Below are 25215 nucleotides of genomic sequence, written 5' to 3' on the forward strand. Positions count from 1 at the left end.
GGGGCTGCCCTCAGCCCCGGGTCCCCAGGGGTGGGACTGCGTCTAGGGTCGCGGTGCCACCTCCGAAAGCCCGGGAGCCACACTCTGGGGAAGCAGGTCGTGTGCACGCGTGCGTGCCGTGTGTGTGCATGTGTGCGTGCCGTGTGTGCAGGTGTGCGCGCCGTGTGTGCAGGTGTGCGCGCACGTGTGTGTGTGCAGGTGTGCGTGCCGTGTGTGTGCAGGTGTGCATGCCGTGTGTGCAGGTGTGCGTGCCGTGTGTGCGGGTGTGCGCGCACGTGTGTGTGTGCAGGTGTGCGTGCCGTGTGTGTGTGCAGGTGTGCGTGCCGTGTGTGTGCAGGTGTGCGTGCCGTGTGTGTGCAGGTGTGCGCGCACGTGTGTGTGTGCAGGTGTGCGTGCCGTGTGTGTGTGCAGGTGTGCGTGCCGTGTGTGTGTGCAGGTGTGCGTGCCGTGTGTGTGTGCAGGTGCGCGCGCACGTGTGTGTGCTTGCGCACGCGTGTGTCCTCTGCGAGTAGAGATGAAGGGGAGATTTCTAGACGCTGGTCCGAGTGCTCTTTCAAAAAGCCACCCACTGGAGGGCGCGCTCCCCGGCACGCCGCCACCCTGCAGTCCTCCCCCAGCCGCCCACCGCCGGACAGTCGTCGCGTTTATTTTAGCTTCCGGTCCCCGAAGGCGAGGGTTACTGCTGTGATTCTAGGACCGGACCCCGAAGCCGTCGCTTTCCCGCCACGCCGCGGCCTGAAAACGGGATCGTTGGTCCCGAGGAATTTTGAATTAGGTGAAAGCTTGCTGGACTGAGCCGTAGAGTCTAAGTTATAACCATGTTGAAAGAAATTCCAGGGGCGCCTGGGTGGCTCAGTGGGTTTAGCCTCTGCCTTCAGCTCGGGTCATGATCGCAGGGTCCTGGGATCGAGCCCCGCATCGGCTCTCTGCTCAGCGGGATCCTGCTTCCCCCTTCTTCTCTGCCTGCCTCTCTGCCTACTTGTGATCTCTCTCTTGTCCAATGAATAAATAAAATAAAAACAAAACAAAAACAAACAACCCGAAAAACTCAAGCATGAGAAATTAAAAGAAAGAAAGAAAGAAATTCCACTCCCTGCAGGGCATTCCCTTCTGCGCGCCTGGCTAGGTGGGCCGGTGAGAGCCGGCGCGCAGGCAGCCTGGACTGACCCCTGAGGCCAGAGGGAAACCACCCGTGGCTCCTTCTCCCCCGCGGTGAAGTGAGGGGCCGAGGGCACTCCTCTCCGGTGAGCTCCCGACCATGGGTGGCGTGGGGTCCTCCTGCAGGGACTTCACTCACTGACTGTGCGCATGAGAACCCCGTTTTTATAAAGGCTCTACACGCCCACGTCTGTCCGTCTCCGGGCACGCGGTCTAACTGACTTTCCAGTCGTGCTGTCTCCGCGTTTCCAGAGTTCCTCCTGGCTTCCGGCAGGCTCCCCCCGCACGGTGAGGTCCATCTCGGGCCCTGCCTGTGGTCTAATGGCTCAGTTTTGCACACAACACTTGTTCCTGTCTGGCCCAGGGGTGCTCGGGCAGCGGGAGGTGGAGCCGGTGGGGGCCCACAGACGCGGTGCTGCGTGCACAGCACGTCCGAGCCCCTCTTTGCCTCGCAAGCTCTGTGTGCGCTGTACCCAGCGCTCCAGAACTGCCCTGTAACCTCCACGCTGTTTCCCCAGAGTGGCCGCACCAGCTTGCATCCCCACCGACGGTGCAGGAGGGCTCCCCTTTCTCGGCATCCTCGCCGGCATCTGTCATTTCCTGACTTGTTAATTTTAGCCATTTCTGACTGGTGTGAGGTGGGATCTCACTGTGGTTTGGATTTGGATTTCCCGGATGCCGAGTGATGTGGAGCACTTTTTCCTGTGTCTGTTGGCCACCTGGATGTCCACGTGGATGGAACAAGGGGGTATCATGCTTAGGGAAATAAGTCAATCAGAGAAAGACAACTGTCATATGATCTCCCTGATATGAGGAAGTTGAGAGGCAACGTGGGGGGGGTTTGGGGGTAGGAAAGGAATAAATGAAACAAGATGGGATCGGGAGGGAGACAAACCATAACAGACTCTTAATCTCACAAAACAAATGAGGGTTGCCAGGGGGAGGGGGGTCGGGACAGGGTGGTTGGGTTATGGACATTGAGGAAGGTATGTGCTATGGTGAGTGCTGTGAAGTGTGTAAACCTGGCGATTCACAGACCTGTACCCCTGGGGCTAATAATACATTATAGTTAATAAAGAAGAATTAAAAAAAAAAAAAGTACTGTCCATAAGATTTAAATCGCAAGCTGACTGCGAGCCCTCGGCCAACCGTGCAACACGGTGGTTGGAAACAGAGAAGGGGCTCATCTTATTTTGGTATTTCTTAGTAGGTACACCTCCCATAAGTTAAAAAGTAGGAGGGAAAATGAGTTCCAGATAAAACTCTCTCAAGTCAATCGGGCGCAGAGCAAGGTGCGCCCCCCACAGCTTCAGGGTGCGGGCGTGCCCCGGGCCGCGGGGAGATTTTCACAGTCTTCCAGCCTTTGGAGGCTATTTTTTCTTTAATAGGCACGTAAAGAAACCGGAGCCTCTCCTCCGTAACGTTAGGCGGTATCACTGCGTTCTTCCGTTTGGAATCCTTGGGCTGGGGGTGGGGGGCGGGGGTGTCCTGTGCGTGCCCCCCCCCTCACTCCCCTCACTCCAGGCTACCCCTGAATTGTCGGGACTACTTCGCGATTTTCCTGCCTCTTCCGCTGGCAACAAACCCCCACCGCCGCATCATCACCCTGCGGCCCGCCAGGACGGGGAACCACCCTGCCTACACTGCCCGCGCCGTGTGTTTCCTCTGCTGCTATGACAGACGACCGCGGATTCAGTGGCTTAAAGCAAACCAAAGTTATCGCCGTTCCGTAGGGCAGGGGTCTGGGCTCGCTCTGCTGGGTCCTGCTAGGGTGCCGGCTGGGTACCTTCTTTCTCAAGGCTCTGGGGAAGAATCTCCTCCAGGATCCCTCAGTGGCTGGCAGGACCCACTTCCCTGAGGTGGTAGGACTGAGCTCCCGTCCTTGCTGGCTGTCAGCTCCCTGCACGGGCCCTCCATCCCAGAGCCCCCAACGGCCGTGGAACCCTCCTCTGCCAGGGAGTCTCTCTGACTCCCCCTCGGCCACTTCTCCCTTCTGAGCACAGCCGGAGAAGGTTCTCTGCTGTGAGGCACCCGTGTGATCAGATTGGGCCCACCCAGGTAATTCTGGAAAATCCCTTCATTCTAAGGTCATAACTGTAACGAAATCTGCAAAGTCCCTTCGTCGGGAACATACAATTGGGTGGACCCATTCATCTGCTTTCCACGTCCAACCCGTCTAAGAGAAGGACTGTCAAGTGTGTTTTTCCCTTTTCACTCTAGCACTGGAGATGTGTGCTTCTCCCACGGCTGGTACATTCTCCCTATCAGGTAGCTCAGTCTCTACTGGACTTTCAGATGCTGCTGAGGAATCCTCCGGGGGACACAGCAGTGTGGTACGGAGTAGAATTTGACCTTATTATTTAACATTCTAATATATGAGCCTGGGTGGCTCTGTTGGTTAAGCAACTGCCTTTGGCTCAGGTCAGGATCCCAGGATCCTGGGATCAAGTCCCAAATCCAGCTCCTTGCTCAGCAGGGAGCCTGCTTCTCCTACTCCCCTTGCCTGTGTGCTCCTGCTCTTTCTTTGTCATATAAATAAATAAATAAATATATACAATCTTTAAAAAATACTAATTAAAAAAAATTTAAAATATGATTTCTTTTCCACATTTACTCATGAAGCAAACTAGTTACTCTTGGTCTTTTTCTGAAGATGCCAATGTTAATAAAACAGTTTCTTCCCTTGAGAAAAAGTAGAAATCACAGGGGAAGGATATTACAGTGGGTGGTCAGTACAAAGCCAACCACAGAGTTCTGGAAAGAGAGCTTACCATCTTGGGAAGAGTTTTAAATATCCTACAGCTGATTAAAATGCGGGAGGGCCAAACAGCCAGAGGAAGAGGTTCTGCACAGACAGATGGGACCCCGTGTGGATTCTTCAAGGAATTCAAACATCCAGCCTGGCCTGCCTGGTCCCCCAAGGCCCCGGGGCTCTCCTCTGGCCATATGTGCCCCACAGGGCAAGGAGTCTGTGGGGCCAGGATTGCCCTGCTCTTTTCTCTCAATTCTTGCCTCTAACACATACTAAGGGATGTTTGCTAACTTAAGTCTGGAGGTGACAGAGACAGTCCAAGATGTTTATCTTCTATGGGATTCCAAGTTTCCCCAAGACCACAAAACACAGGGAAATGACTTGTAATAATTTTGACATTAAAGACCTACTGCTTCGTCTTGAAAAAGATGAAACACCAGTAACTATGCCTTGGGTTTAAAAATTTCAAATGCTAATGTTTGAGATATTTATTAATTTCAACCGAATCCAAAAAACCCATTACTGTGTCTTATCAATATCTATTCAACATTGGTTTTACTTTAAACAAATTTGTTTCCGGATTATTTGGTAAAGAAGCACATTTTCCAATGAATTATTTCAACCTTTTCTGTTCCTTTTCTGTCAGATTGGGATGGGAGAATATGCAAATAACAAACAATGTTTTCAGATAGAAAAAAAATTAAAATATTTATTGCCAGTATGGGAGCCCTGGTACATATTGTAAGAACTTGGGAAAGAGAAACGGAATCCAGAATCTCTAAATCTAGTGAAGCAAGTCTTGTTGCAATCTAAAGAAAAAAATTCTAAGTAGGAAAATAATTTTATTCATTTCCTGGGGTTTTCAAATCCTTTTTGGAAATAAAATAAACGCAACTGAGTTGCCTCCTTCTCCCACTTTCCAAAGAGAACTGAAATAACGTGCATGATGGTGGATTTTAGGAGTCACCTCAGCTAGGGCACGGTGCCTAGATATTTGTTCACATTTCATTCCGGATATTTCTGTTAAAGATGTTTGTTGGATGAAAAATTAACATTTTTGTCAGTAGACTTTGAGTCACACAGATTGCTCTCTGAAATGTGGGTGGGCCTCACCTAATCTGTTGAAAGCCTTAGTAGAATCAAGACTGACCTCCCCAGGGCAAGAGGGAATTCTCTAGCAGAAAGCCTTGGGTGTGAAGTGGGTATCCCACATGCTGAACGGCCGTGCAGATTCTGGACTTGCCAGAGGGCATAACCAAGTGAGCCGATTCCTTATGACAAATCTCTTTACATATTCTCTCTCTCTCTGTCCTATTGGTTCTGTCCTCTGGAGAAGCCCAACAAATACAACGTGTCTTCTTTAATGTTTATGCCTTTGATGAATTATAATGATTAACTGTCTTCAAAAATGGTTCTATTAATATTTTAACATTTTATAAGTGGTTTCTTTGAAATAAGAAGCTGATCAATAGGGATAAATTCTCAAGAATCCTACTGCTGGAAGTATTTGCTCTAATACCTGACCATACAGATGGGACAGGTTGATTTGTCTCTTCATGGGACAATGCAAGGGGAGACTGTGCTCTGGGCTCATCAGCATCCTGAGATGGGGAGAACTCAGAGATGGCTCAAGTTTCCCTGACCTCTGGTGTTGTACTTGGCAATCCTCAAGACGTTGAACGTGAAGAGAGAGTGCTCTGTGATTGCGCTAAGTCCCACAGTACCAGTGACCTCAAGACAAGAAGCCTGCTGGATGGGCCTGACCTAATCACACGAAGCTGGCCACGGAGGAGGGGTCAGAGGTCTGGGGCATGAGAAGTATGAGAAGGGGACTCAGGGATGAGGGGATGCGTGTGTTCAGGTATGAGGGCAGCCACTGGGAGCTTAGAGTAACCCCCGCCAACTGTCAGGAAGTGGGGACATCTGTCCTACAACCGCAAGGAGTTGGATTCTGTCAACAACGGGAATGAGCCTGGAAGCTGGTTTTCTCCCAAAGCTTCCAAGACCTCAAGCAGGCCCACATTTTGGTATCTGTGTTGTAGTATCTTGAGTCAAGAACCCAACCTCTTCATGTTGGAGTTTGGACCTACAGAGCAGTGATCTAATACATGGGTTTGAGGCTACTAAGTTTGTGATAATTTGTTACATAATAATAGAAGTGATTCTACTTCTTCATATTCTCTGGGCCTGTCTTTCTTTTCTTAGGTGAAAACAGAGGAAACCACGTATCCTGATTTATCATCATTACTTCAGACACGGATTGGTCAGGGAAATGGATTTGGATGTGGCTTGGGTCCCAGAAAGTCCTCCCCTGCGTTGGTCGGGCCCTTGTGGAATGAGAGAGATGATCTAGCAGTTCGGTTAAAAATGTTGTATTCAGGAATCAGTTCTGCCGCTAGTTAGGTGTCTGGACCTGAGTGGGTCCCAGAACTCCTTCTCAGCTTCCCTTTTACAAAATGGGGACATAACCAGTTACAGATGGAATCCTTGTAAGGACCAGAGAGCCTGAGTAATGTGTGGTCTGTGGGAGTTCAGAATGGGCCCTTGAGGCCTCTAGTGGGCCTGCTTTACCACTCTGCTGCCAGTGCCCTTCCCAGCTCAGGTAACATGCTGGGGACAGAGGATCTGCTTATTTGTTCCTCCAGGGTTCTCTGGGAAGGTGATGCTGTGGGCTAGCTGCTCTGTGGCCCTCACAGGGCATGGCCAAAAAGAAATCTCCTTTCCCCATGTTGAAGTCTGGGCCAATTCACGTTTTACCAGAAGCATTTCAGAAGGTGTTCCCTGTCCTAGAATCCTTTCTTAAAAATAGATACCATTTATGGAGTGTCTGTTTCAGGCCATGGGCCTCTCTGCCAAATGTGATTCCATTTAACTGCCAATCAGTGCTTTTGAGTAGGATGATTATCCTGATCTTGCAGAGGGAGAAACTATGATTCAGAGAGATTATATAAGCTCTTTGAGATCATGTGGTCAGGAAACTGACTAAAAAATTCAGGTTTTTTCAGTTTCATGTCCTGGACCATGTACCCACGTGGACCCTACCACTGGGACATATGAGAAGCAGGGGCCTTTGTGGAAGGAGCTGGGATCCTCATCAACTTACTCCTTATCTTCCTACAAGTGGGGATGGGAGGAGAAGGGGTGCCTGGCTCAGCAGTCACTGAGGGGTTTGATCAGGGACTCTGAGTCACTTCAATATGAAGAGAGAAAGAAAAACACCTGTCTTTGTTTCCTAGGGGTGAATGTCTCTAAGTACCATCATTAGGAATTATAATTACACTGTTAAACTTTCCTTTCAGAACTTTTGCTACTATGGTAAGAGACCCTGTGTTGAATCAAAAATCCCTTCCTCCTCCTTCCTGGCTTTGAAGGGCCCTGGACTGACTGACTTCCTTCCTTCTTTCCTCTTGTCCTCTCGCCTTCTCTCCCTCCCTCCCTCCCTCCCTCCCTTCCAGATTTTATTTTTAAGTAATCTCCCCACCCAACATGGGGTTCGAAACTACAACCCCAAGATCAAGAGTTGCATGCTCTATGAACTGAGCAGGCCAGCCAGACATCCCTGCAGGTCCATGGGCTTTCTTTTTTCTTTTCTTTTTTTTTTTTTTTAAATATTTTATTTATTTATTTGACAGAGATCACAAGTGGGCAGAGAGGCAGGTAGAGAGAGAGGAGGAAGCAGGCTCCTCGTGGAGCAGAGAGCCCAATGTGGGGCTCGATCCCAGGACCCTGGGATCATGACCAGAGCTGAAGGCAGAGGCTTTAACCCACTGAGCCACCCAGGCGCCCCGTCCATGGGCTTTCTGATCAGAGCTGTGTATCCTGTGTATTTAGCAGGCCCCTGTTTGCTGCTAGGCCTGGCTTTTGTGTTGTTTTCTGTCTGTGTCTGTCGGTTCCTCTTCTGGGAATGGGATATGCAAGCTCAGCAAACGCACACAGCTGTTTTGTTGTCTTATTGTGGAACTAATTTTTAATAATCTTATTATCTCTTCTGACCAGTTAACGTGAGATGGAAGCACTGTGGGGTGCAAGGTGATAGGCCTTTATGCAATCTAACAAAACTTTTGAACAAACTTCAGAAAGATCACAGAGATGACATCTATCTCTACATCTCTGGGCACTTGAATTCCAATAAGCTCTACAGGCCTCCTGAGACAATCCTCTATCACTGGCCCAATGCCAATAGACCAAAAGGGGAAAAAATCTTCAAAGTAGAGAAACCATCTGATAAGAAGATTGCAAAGATGAAAGATGCTTTGGCTTATTTTACCATCAATACAGCTCTGAGTCCAAAAGATGTCCAGACCACACCACTGTTCAGGTATTTGGACCCCCTGGAGCCTATTTCCCGCACTTCAGAAGAGGACTTCATTCCAAGGAAGGCTCCAGGAAAAGAGGCTTCTGCAGAACTGCGGAGGAGAGAAGAGCTGAGATTGCCAGAGATGAAGGTTCTCAAGTACAGAACAGTGGAGTCCAGCCGTCAGTGTGTGATGTCTCCCCCACCCAAGGATAAGTACCAGTACATCAGCTCCTACCTAGCTGGTGTTACAAAGACAGATAAGTACAGAAAGTTCCTGTGCTTCCAAAAAGAAGTTCTTGCAAAGGAAGATCTCATGAAGCACGATTTCACTGGGAGAAAGGCAGCGATATGCCATGAAAAGAAGCTGGAACAGGTGAGGAGGAGGATTCTGCTGTACTGCGGTCACACTGCTGTAGTTCCTGGTGTCTAAATGTCATGGGTGGAGACCTGCATTCAGGAACCTCCTTTACATTTCCTGGTAGAAAAGAGTGTACCTAGCAGTTGCTGAGAACATCTGACAAGAGGTAGATGATAACAGGGAGAAGTAAAGGAAGGCGAAGTCTGGAAATGGGTCAGTTGGAGGCGACTCATAAGCAGGGCGTCAGATACTGCCTGGCAGCTGTAGTATACAATGTTCATGGATAGCAGACTCATCTGAGGAAAGGTTTGCCTAACTCACTATGGAAGCATGTGCGGGGAGAGTGAGGTGGGAGTAGATGGTTAGGTAACGTAGGTACAGTCTGCCCAGAGTCACCCATGTCTGTGGAACGTGGTTAGCATGATGGGAGGAGCTTTGGTGAACTCCCGGGGGCTGTGAGTCATCCACAGGGACCACGGATGTGATGCAAGGGTGAAAATGCAGGAAGGGAAGAAACAGCAGCATAGCTGAGAAATAACCAAACCTGATGAGGGTCTTGGCCGAGAGGACTAATGGAAAGAGGAAGACCCTGGGGATGTTGTGGATGCAGTGTCCTCGAGCACAGCGTGTAAGGTAGTGAATAAAGACAACGTAGATCAATGCCTTTGACAACCATGCGGTCAGACCTTCTCAGCACTGCTCAGAGGGAATCAGATGCCCCTTGGTTTGCTACCTGGCTCTGCCCAGACCCAACTCTGGGATGGTGGGAGCTGGGCTCTCTGATAGAAAGCCCTGTGGTAGTTCTTATTCCTCCACCTGAGAAGTTACTTGGAAAGGAAAATGAAGACATCCTGAAATGACGGGTTCTGTTTTTCTACCAGGAGCTCCAGAAAGTGTGCGTATGTGAACCTCAGCAGTTCAACAGACTGCACATCTTCGGAGAAGTCTTTGAAGATATTTGCAATAGTTCTTTGATATTTGGTGACATCTTGAAAGAAGTCAAGGTAATAAAAAATGTTTATTTCCTACATAACCACTGGGAGCCACACATGATATTCTGCACACAGAGTCTCAATTCTCCCAGAAATTCTGCCAAATATTATGGCTTCCATCCTACAGATGATGAAAATCACTCACAGACTCAAAGTAATGTGCATATAGCCACATCAATTACAAGTGGGCCATGGGAATAAATAACAAGCTAGCTCACTCCTCAAGCCCATTCCCTCCCCCCACTAAAACCTCCCAATTATTTATAGGTTTTTCTAAATTGCACATATGTAACATTTAAATTTTTATAAGTATGCATAATTATTTCATATGCATTCTTATGGAATTATAAATTTGCTGTGATTTCATGATGAAAGTGACTTTCATATCAAAACTGAGTTGAAAAGAGGTTGCTTCCAGATCTTGTGTGCATGTGTGTGTGTGTGTGTGTGTGTGTGTATTTATTTATTTCTTATGTTCAGTTACTCACTGCACAGTACATCATTAGTTTTTGAAGTAGTGTTCAGTGATTCATTAGTTAGGTATAACACCCAGTGAAGGGAGAGGAATCAGAGACGGAGACAAACCATGAGAGACTATGGACCCTGCAAAACAAACTGAGGTGGGGATAGGGGGTAAAAGAGTGATGGGTATTATGGAGATTGCTTCCAGATCTTGCTGTTGCCTAAGTCCTGAAGACAAGGAATGCTTAAGAGCAGCCATACAGTAGCCTGTTCTCCAGAGAATGTCCCCATCCCTAGGGAGCTCCACTCTCTAGTCCCTGTAAGTAGGTCCTCCATCCCAGAGCCCCCAATGGCCATGGAACCCAGTGAGTCCCGGCAGGTGGGCAGGACTCACTGAGCATCTGTATGGCAGGAGATCACATGTTGTATGTGTGTCAAGGTATTTTAGGAAGCTGTTCTGAGGTGATCAACAGTTCACGCTCAAATGTGCTTCGAAGTTGGTGAGATTTTATACACTTCATTGTGTGTTCTGTGGGTTTATATACTGAAGGAACATTTTGTAGTTTTTAAAATGGTCTAAACTGACACCCTTAACTTCCATATTATTTGTCCCTGTGAAGAAACTTACACTGTGGTGATATAACACATTTTCAATGGATTTTTTTTTTTTTTTTTTTTTTTGGGACAGGATGAATATGAACTCTACATGGCAATCCTTCTGCAGTCCCAGGCCCATTCCCAGGACAAGGTAACAGCCGATCCTCCAGGTGTCTGAATAGAGACTACTCCATTTCTTCCTGTTTCAAGAGTAGGAAAAAGCATTCTGAATCCAAGAAGCCCCATTTGTGTCTCTACAGCTGAAGGACACCATGGGTAAAGAATTTACCTCCTGCCCACAGGAGAGTGAGTGGTGGGATGATAGGGGGCATACACAGCTCCTGGGTTTTGCCAACGTCTCTGGCCACCATTGTCAGTGACCTCTCTGGCTCCTCCCTTCCGTAACCCAGTCCTCACTGGACTGTTTCCCTCAGCATTGTCCCTGTCTTTTCTCCCTCTTGCCCTGGTTATGAGCTACACGTGCACACCCCTGCATTGCTGACCCCCAGCTCTGTGTATGTCACCCAGATATTTCCTGGGGGTTCTAGGTTATACTTGTTTCCAGCTTCCTGCTGGACATTAACACTTAGGTGTCCAGAGCAAGCAGGTTACAGACCTAAAAATAGGGAGATTTTCCAGAATTACCTGGATGGGCCCAATCTGATCACATGGGTGCCTCACAGCAGAGAACCTTCTCCGGCTGTGCTCAGAAGGGAGAAGTGGCCGAGTGGGAGTCAGAGAGGTTCCCTGGGAGAGGAGGGTTCCATGGGCATTGGGGGCTCTGGGATGGAGGACCTACATGCAGGGACTAGAGAGAGGCGTCCAGGAGCTGACAGCCAGCAAGGACGGGAGCTCAGTCCTACCACCTCAGGGAAGTGGGTCCTGCCAACCACTGAGGGATCCTGGAGGAGATTCTGCCCCAGAGCCTTGAGAAAGAAGGTACCCAGCCGGCACCCTGATTTCAGCCCAGGGAGACCCTAGCAGACTCTTGCCCTACAGAATGGCGGTGATAGGTTTATGTTAAGCCACAAAATTTATGGTAATTTGTTATGACAATGATATAAAATTTAGAAGATGTTCCATAAATATCTCAAAATAGAGTTTCCAACACCTTTTTTATGCTGTCCTTCATTGAACTTTAGCTACTGGAGTAGCTAAGTAGTAGTAGTCCTCATCTCACCAGTGCCACTCGGTGGCCTGGATTACACACCTTCCCTGCATGTCCCCCATGAGGCAGCTGTGCGCGGCTGAGTAGTGTCCTCCAAAACATGGTGTCTGCTTGGAAGCTGTGAGTGTGACCTTCCTGGGAAATAGGGTCTGTGCAAATGTAATCAAGTGGGGATGAAGTCGTTGTGTGGGGGTGTTCCTAATTCAGTGATGGGTGTCCTGATGAGAAAAGAGGAATTTGGACCCAGACACAGAAGTGGGAGGCAGAGTTGGGGGTGGGGCGTATGCTGACACGCTGACAATGTTCCCAAACCACTAAAGTAACCATGTAGAAACAGTTTGGGAACGTAAGTGGCGCTCTGTCAGGAATTACCAGGGAGCAGGTGCATTTGGTACCCTTAGGGAAAGCATGAAGAAGGCACTGTGATGGCTAGCCACAGGGAACCCCTCCCCCGGCTCACAAGCCCGGGGACTCCCTCCAGGCTTGCGTTCACACGTGTGAAGCTTCCGGTAAGAACAGACTGCAGGAGTAACTTTCTCAGTCTTGAAAACGAAGAGTGACACTGCTAAAACTACTCTTGACATCTTGAATTCAATAAAGTTTAAACATCCTATCTTATAAATTGGGAAGTATAGTTTCTTTGTATCTGAGAAAACTCACAGCATTACAAGGCCAGTTCTGATTTACTTCTTAATTCTTTTCCTCTGGAGTCATTTTACTTTTTATTTTAATTCCAGTTAGCTAACATACAGTGTAGTCTTTGTTTCAGGCGTACCAGATAGTGATTCATCATTTCCATACACCACGAGGTAGTCCTCAGGACACATGTGCTCCTTAATCCCCATCCCCTATGTCTCCCATTTCCCCACTCCTGTCCCCCTGGGAACCATCAGTTCTCTGTAGTTAAGAGTCTGTTTCTTGGCTTATCACTGTCTTTTGCTCCCTTTGCTTTTTTGCTTTCTTAAATTCCACATGTGAGTGAGATCATATGGTATTTGTCTTTCTCTGGCTGATTTTTTTCACTCAGCATTATACTCTCTAGCTCCATCCATGTAGGTGCAAATGGCAAGGTTTCATTCTTTTTTATGGCTGAGTAATACTCCATTGTATATCTATACACCACATCTTCTTTATCCATTTGTAAGTCTATGGACACTTGGGCTACTTCCATAATATAGCTGTTGTAAATAATGCTGCCGTAAACATCGGGGTGCATGTCTCTCTTTACATTAGTGTTTTGTATTCTTTGGGTAAATACCCAGTACCTCAATTACTGGATTGTAGTATAGCTCTATTTTTAACCTTGCACAGAATGTCCGAACTGTTCTCCAGCCTGGCTTCACCAGCTGACATTCCCACCAACAGTGTAACAGCATTCCCCTTTCTCCACAAATCCACCAATATCTTGTTTCTTGTGTCATTGACTTTAGCCATTCTGATAGGTGTGAGCTGATACCTCATTATAGTTTTTATTTTGCATTTCCTGGATGGTGAGTAGTGATGAGCATCTTTTCATGTCTCTTGGCCATCTATCCGGATGTCTTCTTTGGGGAAATGTCACTCATTTCTTCTGCCTATTAAAAAAAATATTTATTTATTTTAGAGAGAGAGAGAGAGTGCACGATCAGAAGGGGCAGAGGGAGAGAGAGAGAATCTTGAGCAGACTCCATGCTGAGTGTGGAGCCCAATGTGGGCCTCAATCCCACGACTCTGAGATCACGACCTGAGCCGAAACCAAGAGTCAGATCCCTAACTGACTTCCCCACCCAGGCACTCCCTTTCTGTCCATTTTGAATGGGATTATTTGGTTTTTCAAGTGTTGAGTTGTATAAGTTCTTTACATATTTTGGATACCAACCCTTCGTTCGATCTGTCATTTGCAAGTATCTTCTCCTATTCCGGAGGTTGTCTTTACTTTTGTTGATTGTTTCCTTCACTGTACAGAAGCTTTATTTCGGTATAGTGCCAATAGTTTGTTTTTGCTTTTATTTCCCTTGCCGCAGGAAACAGATCTAGAAGAATGTTGCTAAGGCCAATGTCAGAGACCTTACTGCCTATGCTCTCTTCTAGGACTTTTATGACTTCAGGTCTCATATTTAGGTCTTTAATCCATTTCTTCTAAAGATTTTATTTATTTATTTGATATATATAGAGAGACAGCTTGAAAGGAAACACAAGCGGGGGGAGCAGGAGAGGGAGAAGCGGGTTACCCACTGAGCAGGGAGCCCAACCTGGGGCTCCATCCCAGGACCCTGGGATCATGACCCGTGTCAAAGGAAAATGCTTAACCAACTGAGCCACCCAGGCACCCCTCTCTAATCCATTTTGAGCTTATTTTTGTATATGGTGTAAGAAAGTGGTCCAGTTTCCTTTTTTCTCAATGTAGCTGTCCAGTTTTCCCAACACTGTTTATTGAAGATATTATCCTTTTCCTATTGGTTATTCTTTCCTGCTTTGTCAAACATTAATCAACCATATAATTGTGGGTTCATTTCTGGGCTTTCTGTTGTTCTATTGAGCTATGTGTCTATTTTTGTGCCAATACTAGACTGTTTAGATGACTACAGATTTGTAATAGAACTTGAAATCTGGAATTGTGATACCTCCAGCTTTGCCTTTCTTTTTCAAGATTGATTCGGCAATTGGGTTTTTTTGTGATTTCATATAAATTTTAGGATTTTAAAAATTCTAGTTCTGTGGCAAACGTTGTTGGTATTTTGGTAGGGTTTGTATTAAATCTGTAGATTGCTTTGGGTAGTATAGACATTTCAACAATATTTCATCTTCCAATCCATGAGCATGGAACCTCTTTCCATTCCTCTGTGTCCTTTTCAATTTCTTTCAATATTTTCAATTTTCTTTCAATATTTTAGTTTTCAGAGTACAGGTCTTTTACCTCTTTGGTTAGGTTTACTCTAGGTGTCTTATTATTTTTGGTACAATTGTAAATGAGCTTGTCTTCTTAGTTTTTCTGCTGCTTCATCATTAGCATATAGAAATACAACAGATATCTGCACATCGGTTTTGTATCCTGCAACTTTATAGAATTCCTTTATCTGTTCTAGTAGTTTTTTGGTAATCTTTAGGGTTTTCTATATAGAGTATCATGGCATCTACAAATTGTGAGAGTTTTACTTCTCCAGTTTGGATACCTTTTATTTATTTATTTGGTTGTTTCATTGTTGTGGCTAGGAATTCTAGTTCTATTTTGAATAAAAGTGGTGAGAATAGACATCCTTGTCTTGTTACTGACATTAGAGGGGAAGCTCTCAGTTTTTCCCTGATGAGTATGATGTTTGGTATATATATATTTTTACATATGGCCTTCATTATGTTGAGGTTTGTTTCCTATAAACCTACCTGAGGACTTTTATCATGAATGGATGTTATACTTTGTCAAATGCTTTTTCTGCATTTATTGAAATAATCTCATGGTTTTTACCCTTTTATTGATATGATGTATCACATTGATTTGCAAATATTGAACTACATTTGCATACTGGGAATAAATCCCTTTTGATTGTGGTGAATGATTTTTTAAATGTATTGTTGGATTTGGTTTGCTAGCATTTTGTTGAGGATGTTTTTAAAAAAGATTTTATTTATTTTTTTGTCAGAGAGAGAGGGAGAGAAATGAGTGGGGTTGGGGGAAGAGCAGAGGGAGAAGCAGGCTCTCAGTTGAGTAAGGTGTCTCATGTGGGACTCTATCCCAGGACCTTGGGATCATGACCTGAGCTGAAGGCAGACACTTAACTGACTAAGCCACCAGGTGTCCCTGTTGAGTATTTTTACATTTATGTTCATTAACCATGCTGGCCTGTAGTTTTGTTTTTTTTTTTTTTTTTTGGTGTTGTCTTTATCTTCTTTGGGTATCAGGGTAATGTTGGCCTCATAGAATGAATTTGGAAGTCCCCCCCCCTTCCATTTTTTGGAATGGTTTGAGAAATAGTATTAACTCTTCTTGAAAAGTTTGGTAGAATTCAGCTATGAAGCCAACTGATCTTAGATTTAGGTTTGTTGAGGGTTTTTTGATTGCTGATTCAATCTCCTTTCTGGCACATAGTCTATTCAATTTTTCTATTTCTTCTTGTTTCAGCTTCAGTAGGTTATATGTCTCTAGGAATTTATCCATTTCTTTTAGGTTGTCTGATCTGTTGGCATACAGTTTTTCACAATATTCTCTTGTAATTGTTTGTATTTCTGTGATATTGGTGGTTCTTCCTTCTCTTTCATTTTTAATTTACTTACTTACTTACTTACTTATTTTTACAGATTTATTTATTTGTTTTGAGAGAGAGAGGGAGAGAGAGAATCTTGAGCAGATTCCCCTGACCATGGAGCCTGACGTGAGGCTCAATCTCATGACTCTGAGATCATGACCTGAGCCAAAATCAAGAGCTGGAGGCTTAAAAAAAACAAAAACAAAAACAAAATAAAGAAAAGAAAAGAGAAAAGCAAAGAAAAAGGGGCACCTCGGTGGTTCAGTTGGTTGAGTATCTATCTTTGGCTCAGGTCATGGTCCCGGTGTCCTGGGATCAAATCACAAGTCGGGCTCCCTGTTCTTCAGGGTGTCTGCTTCTCCCTCTGCCCCTCTCCCCCAACTATTCTTTTAATCTCTCTCTCTCACTCTTTCTCAAATAAATGGGTGAAATCTTTAAAAAAAAGAATAGAATTGGAGGCTTAACCAATGGAGCCACCCAGGCATCCTATATAGTTTTATTTAACAATTTTTGTTATTTTTTTTTCCAAAGTACCAGCTCCTGATTTCATTGATTTGTTCTAACTTCCCTTCCTTCCTTCTTTCCTTCCTTCCTTCCTTTCTTTCTTTTTCTATATCATTTATTTCTGATCTAATCTTTATTATTTCTTTCCTTCTTCTATTTTTTGGTTTTGTTTATTGCTATTTCTCTAGCTCCTTTAGGTATAAAGGTAGGTTGTTTATTTGAGGTTTTTTTTTTTTTTTTTTTTTTTTTTGCCTTTTGAGGTAGGCCTGTATTGCTATAAACTTCCCCCTTAGAAGAGCTTTTGCTGTCTCCCAGAGGTTTTGGATCGTGTGTTTTCATTTTCATTTGTTCCCAGGTACTTTTGTATTTCTTCTTTGATTTCTTGGTTAACCTATTAATTGTTTAGTAGCATGTTATTTAACATCCTTTTATTTGTAGTCTTTTCAGATTTTTTTCTTGTGTTTGATTTCTAGTTTCTGTGCATTGTGATCAGAAAAGCTGCATAGTATGACTTTGATCTTTTTGAATTGTTGATACTTGTTTAGTGGCCCAATATGTGATCTATTCTGGAGAATGTTCCATGAACACCTGAGAAGAACGTGTATTTTGATGTTTTAGGATAGAATGTTAAAAATATATCTCTTAAATCTACCTGGACCAATGTGTCACTCAATACCATTGTTTTCTTGTTGATTGTCTGATTGGATGATCTGCCCATTGATGTAAGTGGAGTGTTAAAGTCCCCTACTATTTTTGTATTACCATCAATTAATTCCCTTATGTTCATTATTAACTGCTTTATGTATTTGCATGCTCCCATGTTGGGTGCATAAATAGTTATAATTGTTATATCTTCTTATTAGATTACCCCTTTTGTTACTATATACTGTCTTTCTTTGTCTCTTGTTCCAGTCTTTGTTTTAAAATCTATATTATCTGGGGCACCTGGCTGGCTCAGTCAGTTGAGCGTCTGCCTTCGGGTCAGGTCATGATCCCAGGGTGCTGTAATCGAGCCCCACATTGGGCTCCCTGCTAGATGGGAGCCTGCTTCTCCCTCTCCCTCTCCCTGCCACTCTGCCTACTTGTATTATATATATATATGTTGTTTGATGTAAGCATTCCTATTCCAGCTTTATTTTGATACTCATTTGCATGATAAATATTCCTCCATCCCCTCACTTTCAATCTGCAGTTGTCTTTAGGTCTGAAATGAGTCTCCTGTAGGCAGCATATAGATGGGTCTTGTTTTTTATCCATTCTGTCATCCTATGTCTTTTGATTGAAGCATTTAGCCTGCTTACGTTTGAAGTAATTATTGATAGATATGTATACATTGCCATTTTGTTGCTTATTTTGTCTTTGTTTCTGAAGTTTTTTTCTGATCCTTTCTTCTTTCATAATTTGTTGGTTTTCTTAGTGATACATTTGGATTTTGTTATTCCTTGTATAACTATTACTGGTTTTTGATTTGTGGTTACCATTAGGTTTGCATATAACATCTACATATAGCAGTCTATATTAAGTTGATTATTGTTTAAGTTTGAACACGTTCTTTAGTCCTCTCCTTCCCACATTTTAGGTATACGGTGTCATAATTTACATCCTTTTATTTTGTGAATTCCTTGACTGACTTTTTATAGAAATATTTGTTTGTACTGCTTTTGTGTTTCCTACCTTCGATACTGTCACTTTTGGTCTTTTCTTTACACTCAAAGTGTCCCTTTTAATATTTCTTGTAGGGCTGGTTTAGTGGTCATGAACCCCTTTAGTTTTTATTTTTCTGGGAAACTCTTTATCTCTCCTTCTATCCTGAATTATAGCCTTGCTGAATAGAGTATTCTTGGCTACAGATTTTCCCCATTCAGCACTTTGAATATTTCATGCCACCCTTTTCTGGTTTGCAAAGTTTCTACAGAAAAATCCACTGATAGCCTTGTGGGGTTTCCCCTATATGTAACTGTCTACATATGTCTTGATGCTTTAAATTTTTTTTCTTTATCACTACATTTTACCCACTTAATTACAATATATCTTGGTGTGGATCTCCTTTCTAAATTAAAAAAAAATTTTTTTTTAATTTTTATTTTGTTGGGTGTTTAAATTTTTTTTTTTTAATTTAATTTTGTTGGGTGTTCTCTGTGCCTAATGGATCTGAATGTCTGTTTCCCTCCCCAGATTAGGGAAATTTTCAGCTATTTCTCCAAATAAATTTTCTGTCCCCTTTTCTCTCTCTTGCTTCTGGGATCCCTATAATATGAATGTTATTATGTTTGATGGAGTCACTGAGTTCCCTAAGTCTATTCTTGTTTTGCATAAGTCTTTTTACTCTCTTTTGTTCTGCTTGATTACTTTCCTTCACTCTGTCTTCCGTAAGTCCAGTGAATGTCTTGATGATCGTTACTTTAAATACTCCTTCAGGCATGTCACTTATATCTGTATCTTAGATCTCTGACTGTGGCCTTATCCTGTTCTTTCAATCTGGGACAAACTCTTCTCATTTTGTCTTCTCATTTTGTCTATTCCTGTTTCTCTGTGTTAGAAAAGTCAGCTACATCTCCATGTCCTTGAGGTTAATAGCCTTATGAAGAAGAGTCCTATAGTGCCCTGTCACGTACTGTGCCCTATTCCACAGGGCCTGGCACTTCAGGGAGTGTCTCCAATGTGTGCTGCATGCACTCTGCTGCTTTTTCCTGGCCACTTTATCCTTTAGGCCAGTTGTCTGCAGAAGTTCTCTTTGCCTGTTGTTTTATCCCTTGCCTGAATGTGGCAAGGGATAATGTGAATACACTTTAACTAAGCGTATTCTGCTTTTGAAATGAGACTTGTCACCACTACCATTGGCACTGAGGCCCTGAAAAACTCCCAGATTGGGAGATTTGGTGTTGGCAGGGGTTTAGGCTATTCTTCTGGGGGAGGAGATCCACTGTACTGGGACCATGGCAGATGTGGCTGGGATAGTGGGTTCCACGGACATATGGGGGACTGGGGCAGAGCTTGGTATAAGCAAGTTAGGTAGAGAGTGTCCAAGTGGCACTGGTTCCTGAAGGTGGCCCTGTGCTTCTGCTGAGGTTTGTAAGGGAAATGGTGCTTGTCAGTTCCTTTGTTCCCAGACGGGTCTCTCTGTGAACACGTCCTCTCTGGGACACACTCCAAGATGAGCAAATAACCTCCCTACTATGTGCTCCAGGCACTCTTTGGATTGCTGTTCCCATGCTGTATCTCTGCAGGCTGCTTGCCCTGCCTTGTCTCCTGGAGTAGCCCCAATGACCTCGGAGCTCTCCCTGAACCAGGCACACTGACCTTTAAAACTCTAGGCTTTAAGTCCCACTAGTTGCAAGAATTCATGAAATTCAGCCCCTCTTGCTTTCCAAGCCAATTAGTATGGGGATTTGTGTTCCCCGTGTGGGCTACCCTATGTGCTAGTCTGTCTCTCACCCTTCTTTGAGACTGTAGCACTCTCCTCATTACATTGGCCACCACCCATTTCTCTCCCAAACCATATCTCCACACTTCCTGCCTTCTTTGATGTGGGCTTTTGTCTACCTTTAGTTGTGGAGTTTGTTCTGCCAGTCTTCACCTTGATTTCTGGGGGATATTTAGGGATTTGATCATTAGCTAGTTGTATTTGAGGGATGAAGTGAGCCTGGTGTCCTCCTACTTCATTGCCATTTCCCCATCTCTGATTTACTCCTTAATTCAAACTTGCATGTATGCACAGTTTTCCTTGTTTTGAGCTTTTCATGCTGCAGAAAAATAAGCTTTATTTGACGGGAATAAACAAAGCCTCCAGTTGGGGGTCTACCATATTCCTTGGTTTTTGAGGTTGAGTCCAAAAGGAGCATACATGCCTTTATCCCAATCAAATATCAGCATGAAAATTCCCTGGCCAACAGGGTATCAGATCCCTTTTTCTATTAATGGAAATGTGGCAACTTATCACTTAATGAAGCAGAAATCTTTGTTTCTCCACATTTGAGTTCAGCATTGCTTTATATCCATGTAGAATAATTAAATTAAATGGTTTCTCACCAATTTAGAAATAATTCTGGTGCTCATGATAAGATACTTGGAACAATTTATTTAGCATTTCTTTTTCCCACACAAACCCACAGTGAACTCCTACCACTTTTTAACTTTCTAAAGAAAATAAAATCTTAAAATCTTAAAAAACAATATTTTACCCAGATCTTTATATGATTAGTTATCCTTCCTCCAATATTTTCTCCTCCCTTTCATCCTATTTGCCTATTTTACCTAGAATTTACTTTTTGACACAGGATATCTTGAATACAATTAATAACAAAAAAGGAAAATGTTCACCTTTCCTGTGTGTGTCTCACTCATTATGACCTTGTAATTCCTAGACTCTGCTGGCTAATGCCAAGGGGCTGGAGAGGAGATCAGTGAAGACTGCAGATGTCACCCAGGCCAAGGAGGAACTGAGGGCGATGGTGGCAGCCACCAAAGCAGCCATGGAGCATAATGACAAGTAAGAGTTAACAGTCTGATTCGATTTATGTTGGGATTATATTATTTTATAATGTTTTAAAACCACGTGACAAGCATATATATTTACATTTTTTTCTGCACTGTTGGGGAAGGCACTTTGCCTTTACGAATACCCTGTCATCTGGCCTCTTTCACAAGCCATTACATCTGTTATTGGGGAAATCTGGTGTTTGTATGGGAAGGAGAGGGTGGTTTGGGTTGGTCTCTGAAGGCATCTTATCTTTGTATAAGATGGGGAACTACTGATAGGTGACACTGCTGCAAAGTCAAAATACCTTATTATGTTTTTAACTTTAAAAAATCTTTTAATTTTTCTGTGTAGTCTTTCAGATAAAATCACAATTGGATAGGGTGTATATTTTATAGAGGATTTAAAGAAGATTGAAGCAGAGCCAACACACCCAAAATATCATTAAGAAAACAAAATAAGAAACAAAACCCCCAAAGACACAACTATGCTTTCAGTATAAATAGAAGACAAAAAGCATCCAAACTTCAAAATACTTGAAATTAGAAAAATACACATCACATGCCAGTGAATCATTATCTACTCTCTTTCTGCAAACCTTGCTGAGAGCAAGGGCAGTGGGGGAAGAGAGAAGAATGGAGCTGGTTGAAGGCCTATCATGTTCTAAAATTAGTGCCAGTGAGAGAGAGGCAGGGGGGAAAGAAAGAGAGAGAGAGAGAGGAAGAAGTGGGAGGGGAACAGAGAGAGAGGAGGGAGAGAGAGAGAGAGAGGGAGAAGGGGGAAGTCCTGAGAGAGGGGGAGGGATGGAGAAGGGGAAGGAGAGGTGGAAAGGGGAGGGAGGGAAGGAGAGAGAGCAGCTTTCCTAAATAATACCACAGAGTTTACTGGTCTGTCTATAGAGCACTGACTTAGATGGAAAGGACTTTGAAGTGAGCATAGAAGCAAGGAACACTGCTGAAATGATAATGATATGGTGGGAAGAGCTTTGAAAGGAAGTGATCAGCATTCTTTAGAACTGCATGGAAGAGAAAAAGAAGCAAGGGAGGGGAGTTTAGAATCCCATAAAAGAAAAAAATCGAAGGGCACATGACCCTTTCACTACTGTTCTTTCTTTCCTCAAAAAAAAAAAAAAAAAGTTGTCCAGTAAAAAATCAAAATAAAATGCCCTAAAATAGGAACAAAAGCATACTTTGCTATTCTGACAAAAATGTGTCCTCTTGAATTAGGAACCTCACACACTCCCCAAACTGCTATCCCTACCCACAAAAATGCAGAGGTGCAAATGATCCCTGTCTGCACAAGCAACTGTCTTTCTTGATAAAATGAGGACCCAGACAATTTAGCTGATGAAAATCCCTACCATTCAACAACAACAAAAGTTGGAGAAGAAAACTGTACCACAGCACTCCAAACTTAATGAAATAGTCTCAAAAGAACATTTCTAGCTGTAAAAATGACCTTGAGTTAGAAATGTAAACACTAAGCACAGCAATAAAAAAGAAAACATGAAGAAAGATTTGACCACTGAGGAAAGATAGTTGAAAAAGTGAAAATTATGTCAGATATCCAGACAAAATTATGAAACACCCAAGGAGGGATAGTCTTTTTTGACAAACAAAAAACAAGCCAGAGAATGAAGATGAGATAACAAAAGAAATAAAAACTGGTTAAAATGGAACACAGGCAAAGAAGATCCAATTTACATATAATTGAAGTCTCAGAAGAAAAAGAAAAAACAGTGGAATAGAACATAGTATTTAAAACTATAACATAGGGGCGCCTGGGCAGCTCAGTGGGTTAAGCCTCTGCCTTCAGCTCAGGTCATGATCTCGGGGTCCTGGGATCGAGCCCCACATCAGGCTCTCTGCTCAGGGGAGAGCTTGCTTCGACCTCTCTCTCTGCCTGCCTCTCTGCCTACTTGTGATCTCTCTGTCTCTCTGGAAAATGAATAAGTAAAATATTAAAAAAAAATAAAACTATAACATATTTAACATTTCTGGAAACTAAATGCCCTGACTCTGCATACTGGCAAGGCTGTTACCATTCTTATTAATTCATTTACTCTCAAATTCTTAAAATTAGGAGTCAGAATATTTTTCTGTTTCTTTTCATCTCTGATAAAATGAGCTAATGTATGTGAAGCTATTTAACCACTAGGCCCCTGTAGATTGGAAGCATCAACTCATTTTTGGTGCTGGTGTTTTTAACCAAATTACAGGATTTCTCTGTACAAGAGATACGTAGATACATATTAGACTCCCTTCTCCCGACCCACACTGTATTAGACATTAGACAGTTGATTTAGTTTTTGTTTTGTTTTGTTTTAACCTGGGAGAGGATACAAAGAGATTACAGATGTTTTCATTTCCTTCTTTTAAAATGTCTTTTATTTTATTTTATTTTATTTTATTTTTAGTATAAAAGTAGTGGGATTTGTGAATTGTATCTGTGGGAGGACCAGGGAACAGGCAGTGTGCATTCTAGCTGCGGTCATGTGCCTTCACTGTCCCTTATCTCTTGTCCATCTCAGAGTGTAAATTCTAGTTTCTTTCCCTCCTTGCTTTGTAGAATTTCTAGTGACAAAGTAATATCCATAAACACTATAGGAAATCATTTATTTTATATTAAGCAGCTTTTTCAACTAGTGGTTTACACAATGTAAGAAAGTATTCTTTTGTTTATTTAATTTGACTGACTGAGGCTTTCATTTTATATAAGGTTTCAAAGGACCTTTTTTGATAGAAACTGAGATCACTTTTTGTTTCTCATTTTTTAAGAAAGACCTGTGGCATAAAATAGATAAGGAAGAAAGGTATGAATGGAGTTCCGATGTTTTACTGCTTTTTTTTAATCACCAAACCTGTAGACTCAGCAGCGAACTCGAGAGGGAGCAAACACTGCTGCGATCTGCTAAGGAAGCGTCAGGCAAGTAGTTGTGGGACGCGTCCTTCCGACCTCTGCGTGAAGAATCCTCACGTCCTGGTCTGTGACTCTCTGCGATTTCGGGCCGCCTGCTATTATTCATTTGAAACAGTTTTTTTTTTTTTTTTTCAGAGAGCTTATTAAATTTTATTCATGTACATTTTTTCCATCAAGTTCTTTAGAAATCCAGCAAGTTCTCATTTAATCTGAAGAGGTTAAATGAAGTACTTTAAAGGTGCAGGAGACTGTTCATCTCTTTCATCGGTCCTGTTAGGTGTGGAGATTATGACTGCTGTTGCTGGTGCTTTGTGCACCTTCGGTTTTTTAGTTTCTCTGGACGTGGACACCACGTCCTTCTTCTCTAAGATTTTTGTGGTTTTTAGCAGAATAACGAATTTAGTCAAGACCTCCTGTAGAAAGAATTATGTCAAGTTTTGATCAAGACATGTGGAATAGATCCTAAGAAATTGAGCAAGTGATATACATATGGGAACAGTTCCCATGAGGGAGTGCTGAAGGACTAATCGTACCCTACAGAAAGGGTCTTGACATAATGACAGGCTTCGGAGGGGGCTGTGGACACCACTCAGCACCCTACGTGGGACTGAACCACAGCACACGGGGGCTGTGGCCTCTTGCGGTTGCCAGGGTAACAGCAGTTAAGACAGTCCATTCTGGATTCCAGAACCTGTGCATCTCTTTTCCTGGCTCAAAGAAATCAGTGTTCACAAGCAATACGTTGCCCAGGCTGTCCCAGTCGGTGATGTCCTCTGTCTTACAGACACATTCTGTGTCAGGTTCAGCCCCACTCCCATGGTGTGCTGGGCTGGACTCATCTCCCTGGCTGGCCACGGGGCTGGTGGATCGCCCAGACCGCCAGCTTCGTTATCGCAACTCCATTCGTCTCAGCTGCCTGCCTGTTAATTCAGGATAATGATGGTACTTCCCTCTCAGGTGCGCTGTGAGGATTAAATAAATGCAAGTATACATGGAAAGTAGGACCAGGGAGCTCGGCTCAGGGGGGTGGTGCCACCCGTTCCTCCTCTTCCTCATGGCCGCTTGTGAGGAAGACTATGCAGTTGACGGGAATCTAATTACATGTATGAATCCTTATTCATTAAATAAATATTAAAATTATTTTAAAATTAGATACACACTTAAGAATATGATGAAGTAACCAAAATACGTTCTATACTATTAATGCAATGATTCAGCCCAATGCCATTTTTCTTCCAAGTTTGTTAAACTCATGCTGGAATCACTTTCCCCCCACCTCAGTAGCTTCTGGGGTATACTTACAGACTAACC

The 25215-nt window shown here is 43.6% G+C and overlaps 1 protein-coding gene across 1 annotated transcript in view; it reads left to right on the forward strand.

The window, feature by feature from the left end:
• Positions 1–25215, forward strand: part of LOC308345134 (uncharacterized protein C6orf118) — a gene marked incomplete at both ends in the record, with an annotated part of 34809 nt that overhangs the window by 134 nt on the left and 9460 nt on the right. Inside the window, 8 exons of the mRNA XM_080807072.1 lie at positions 562–749; positions 2683–2887; positions 6116–6173; positions 7907–8580; positions 9447–9569; positions 10708–10767; positions 20873–20997; positions 23852–23910. Coding sequence (XP_080663198.1) covers positions 562–749; positions 2683–2887; positions 6116–6173; positions 7907–8580; positions 9447–9569; positions 10708–10767; positions 20873–20997; positions 23852–23910 — 1492 coding nt within the window. The remainder of the gene's footprint in view (positions 1–561; positions 750–2682; positions 2888–6115; positions 6174–7906; positions 8581–9446; positions 9570–10707; positions 10768–20872; positions 20998–23851; positions 23911–25215) is intronic.

Source organism: Martes martes (genome assembly GCF_963455335.1).
Source record: "Martes martes genome assembly, chromosome: 6".
NCBI lineage: Eukaryota > Metazoa > Chordata > Mammalia > Carnivora > Mustelidae > Martes > Martes martes.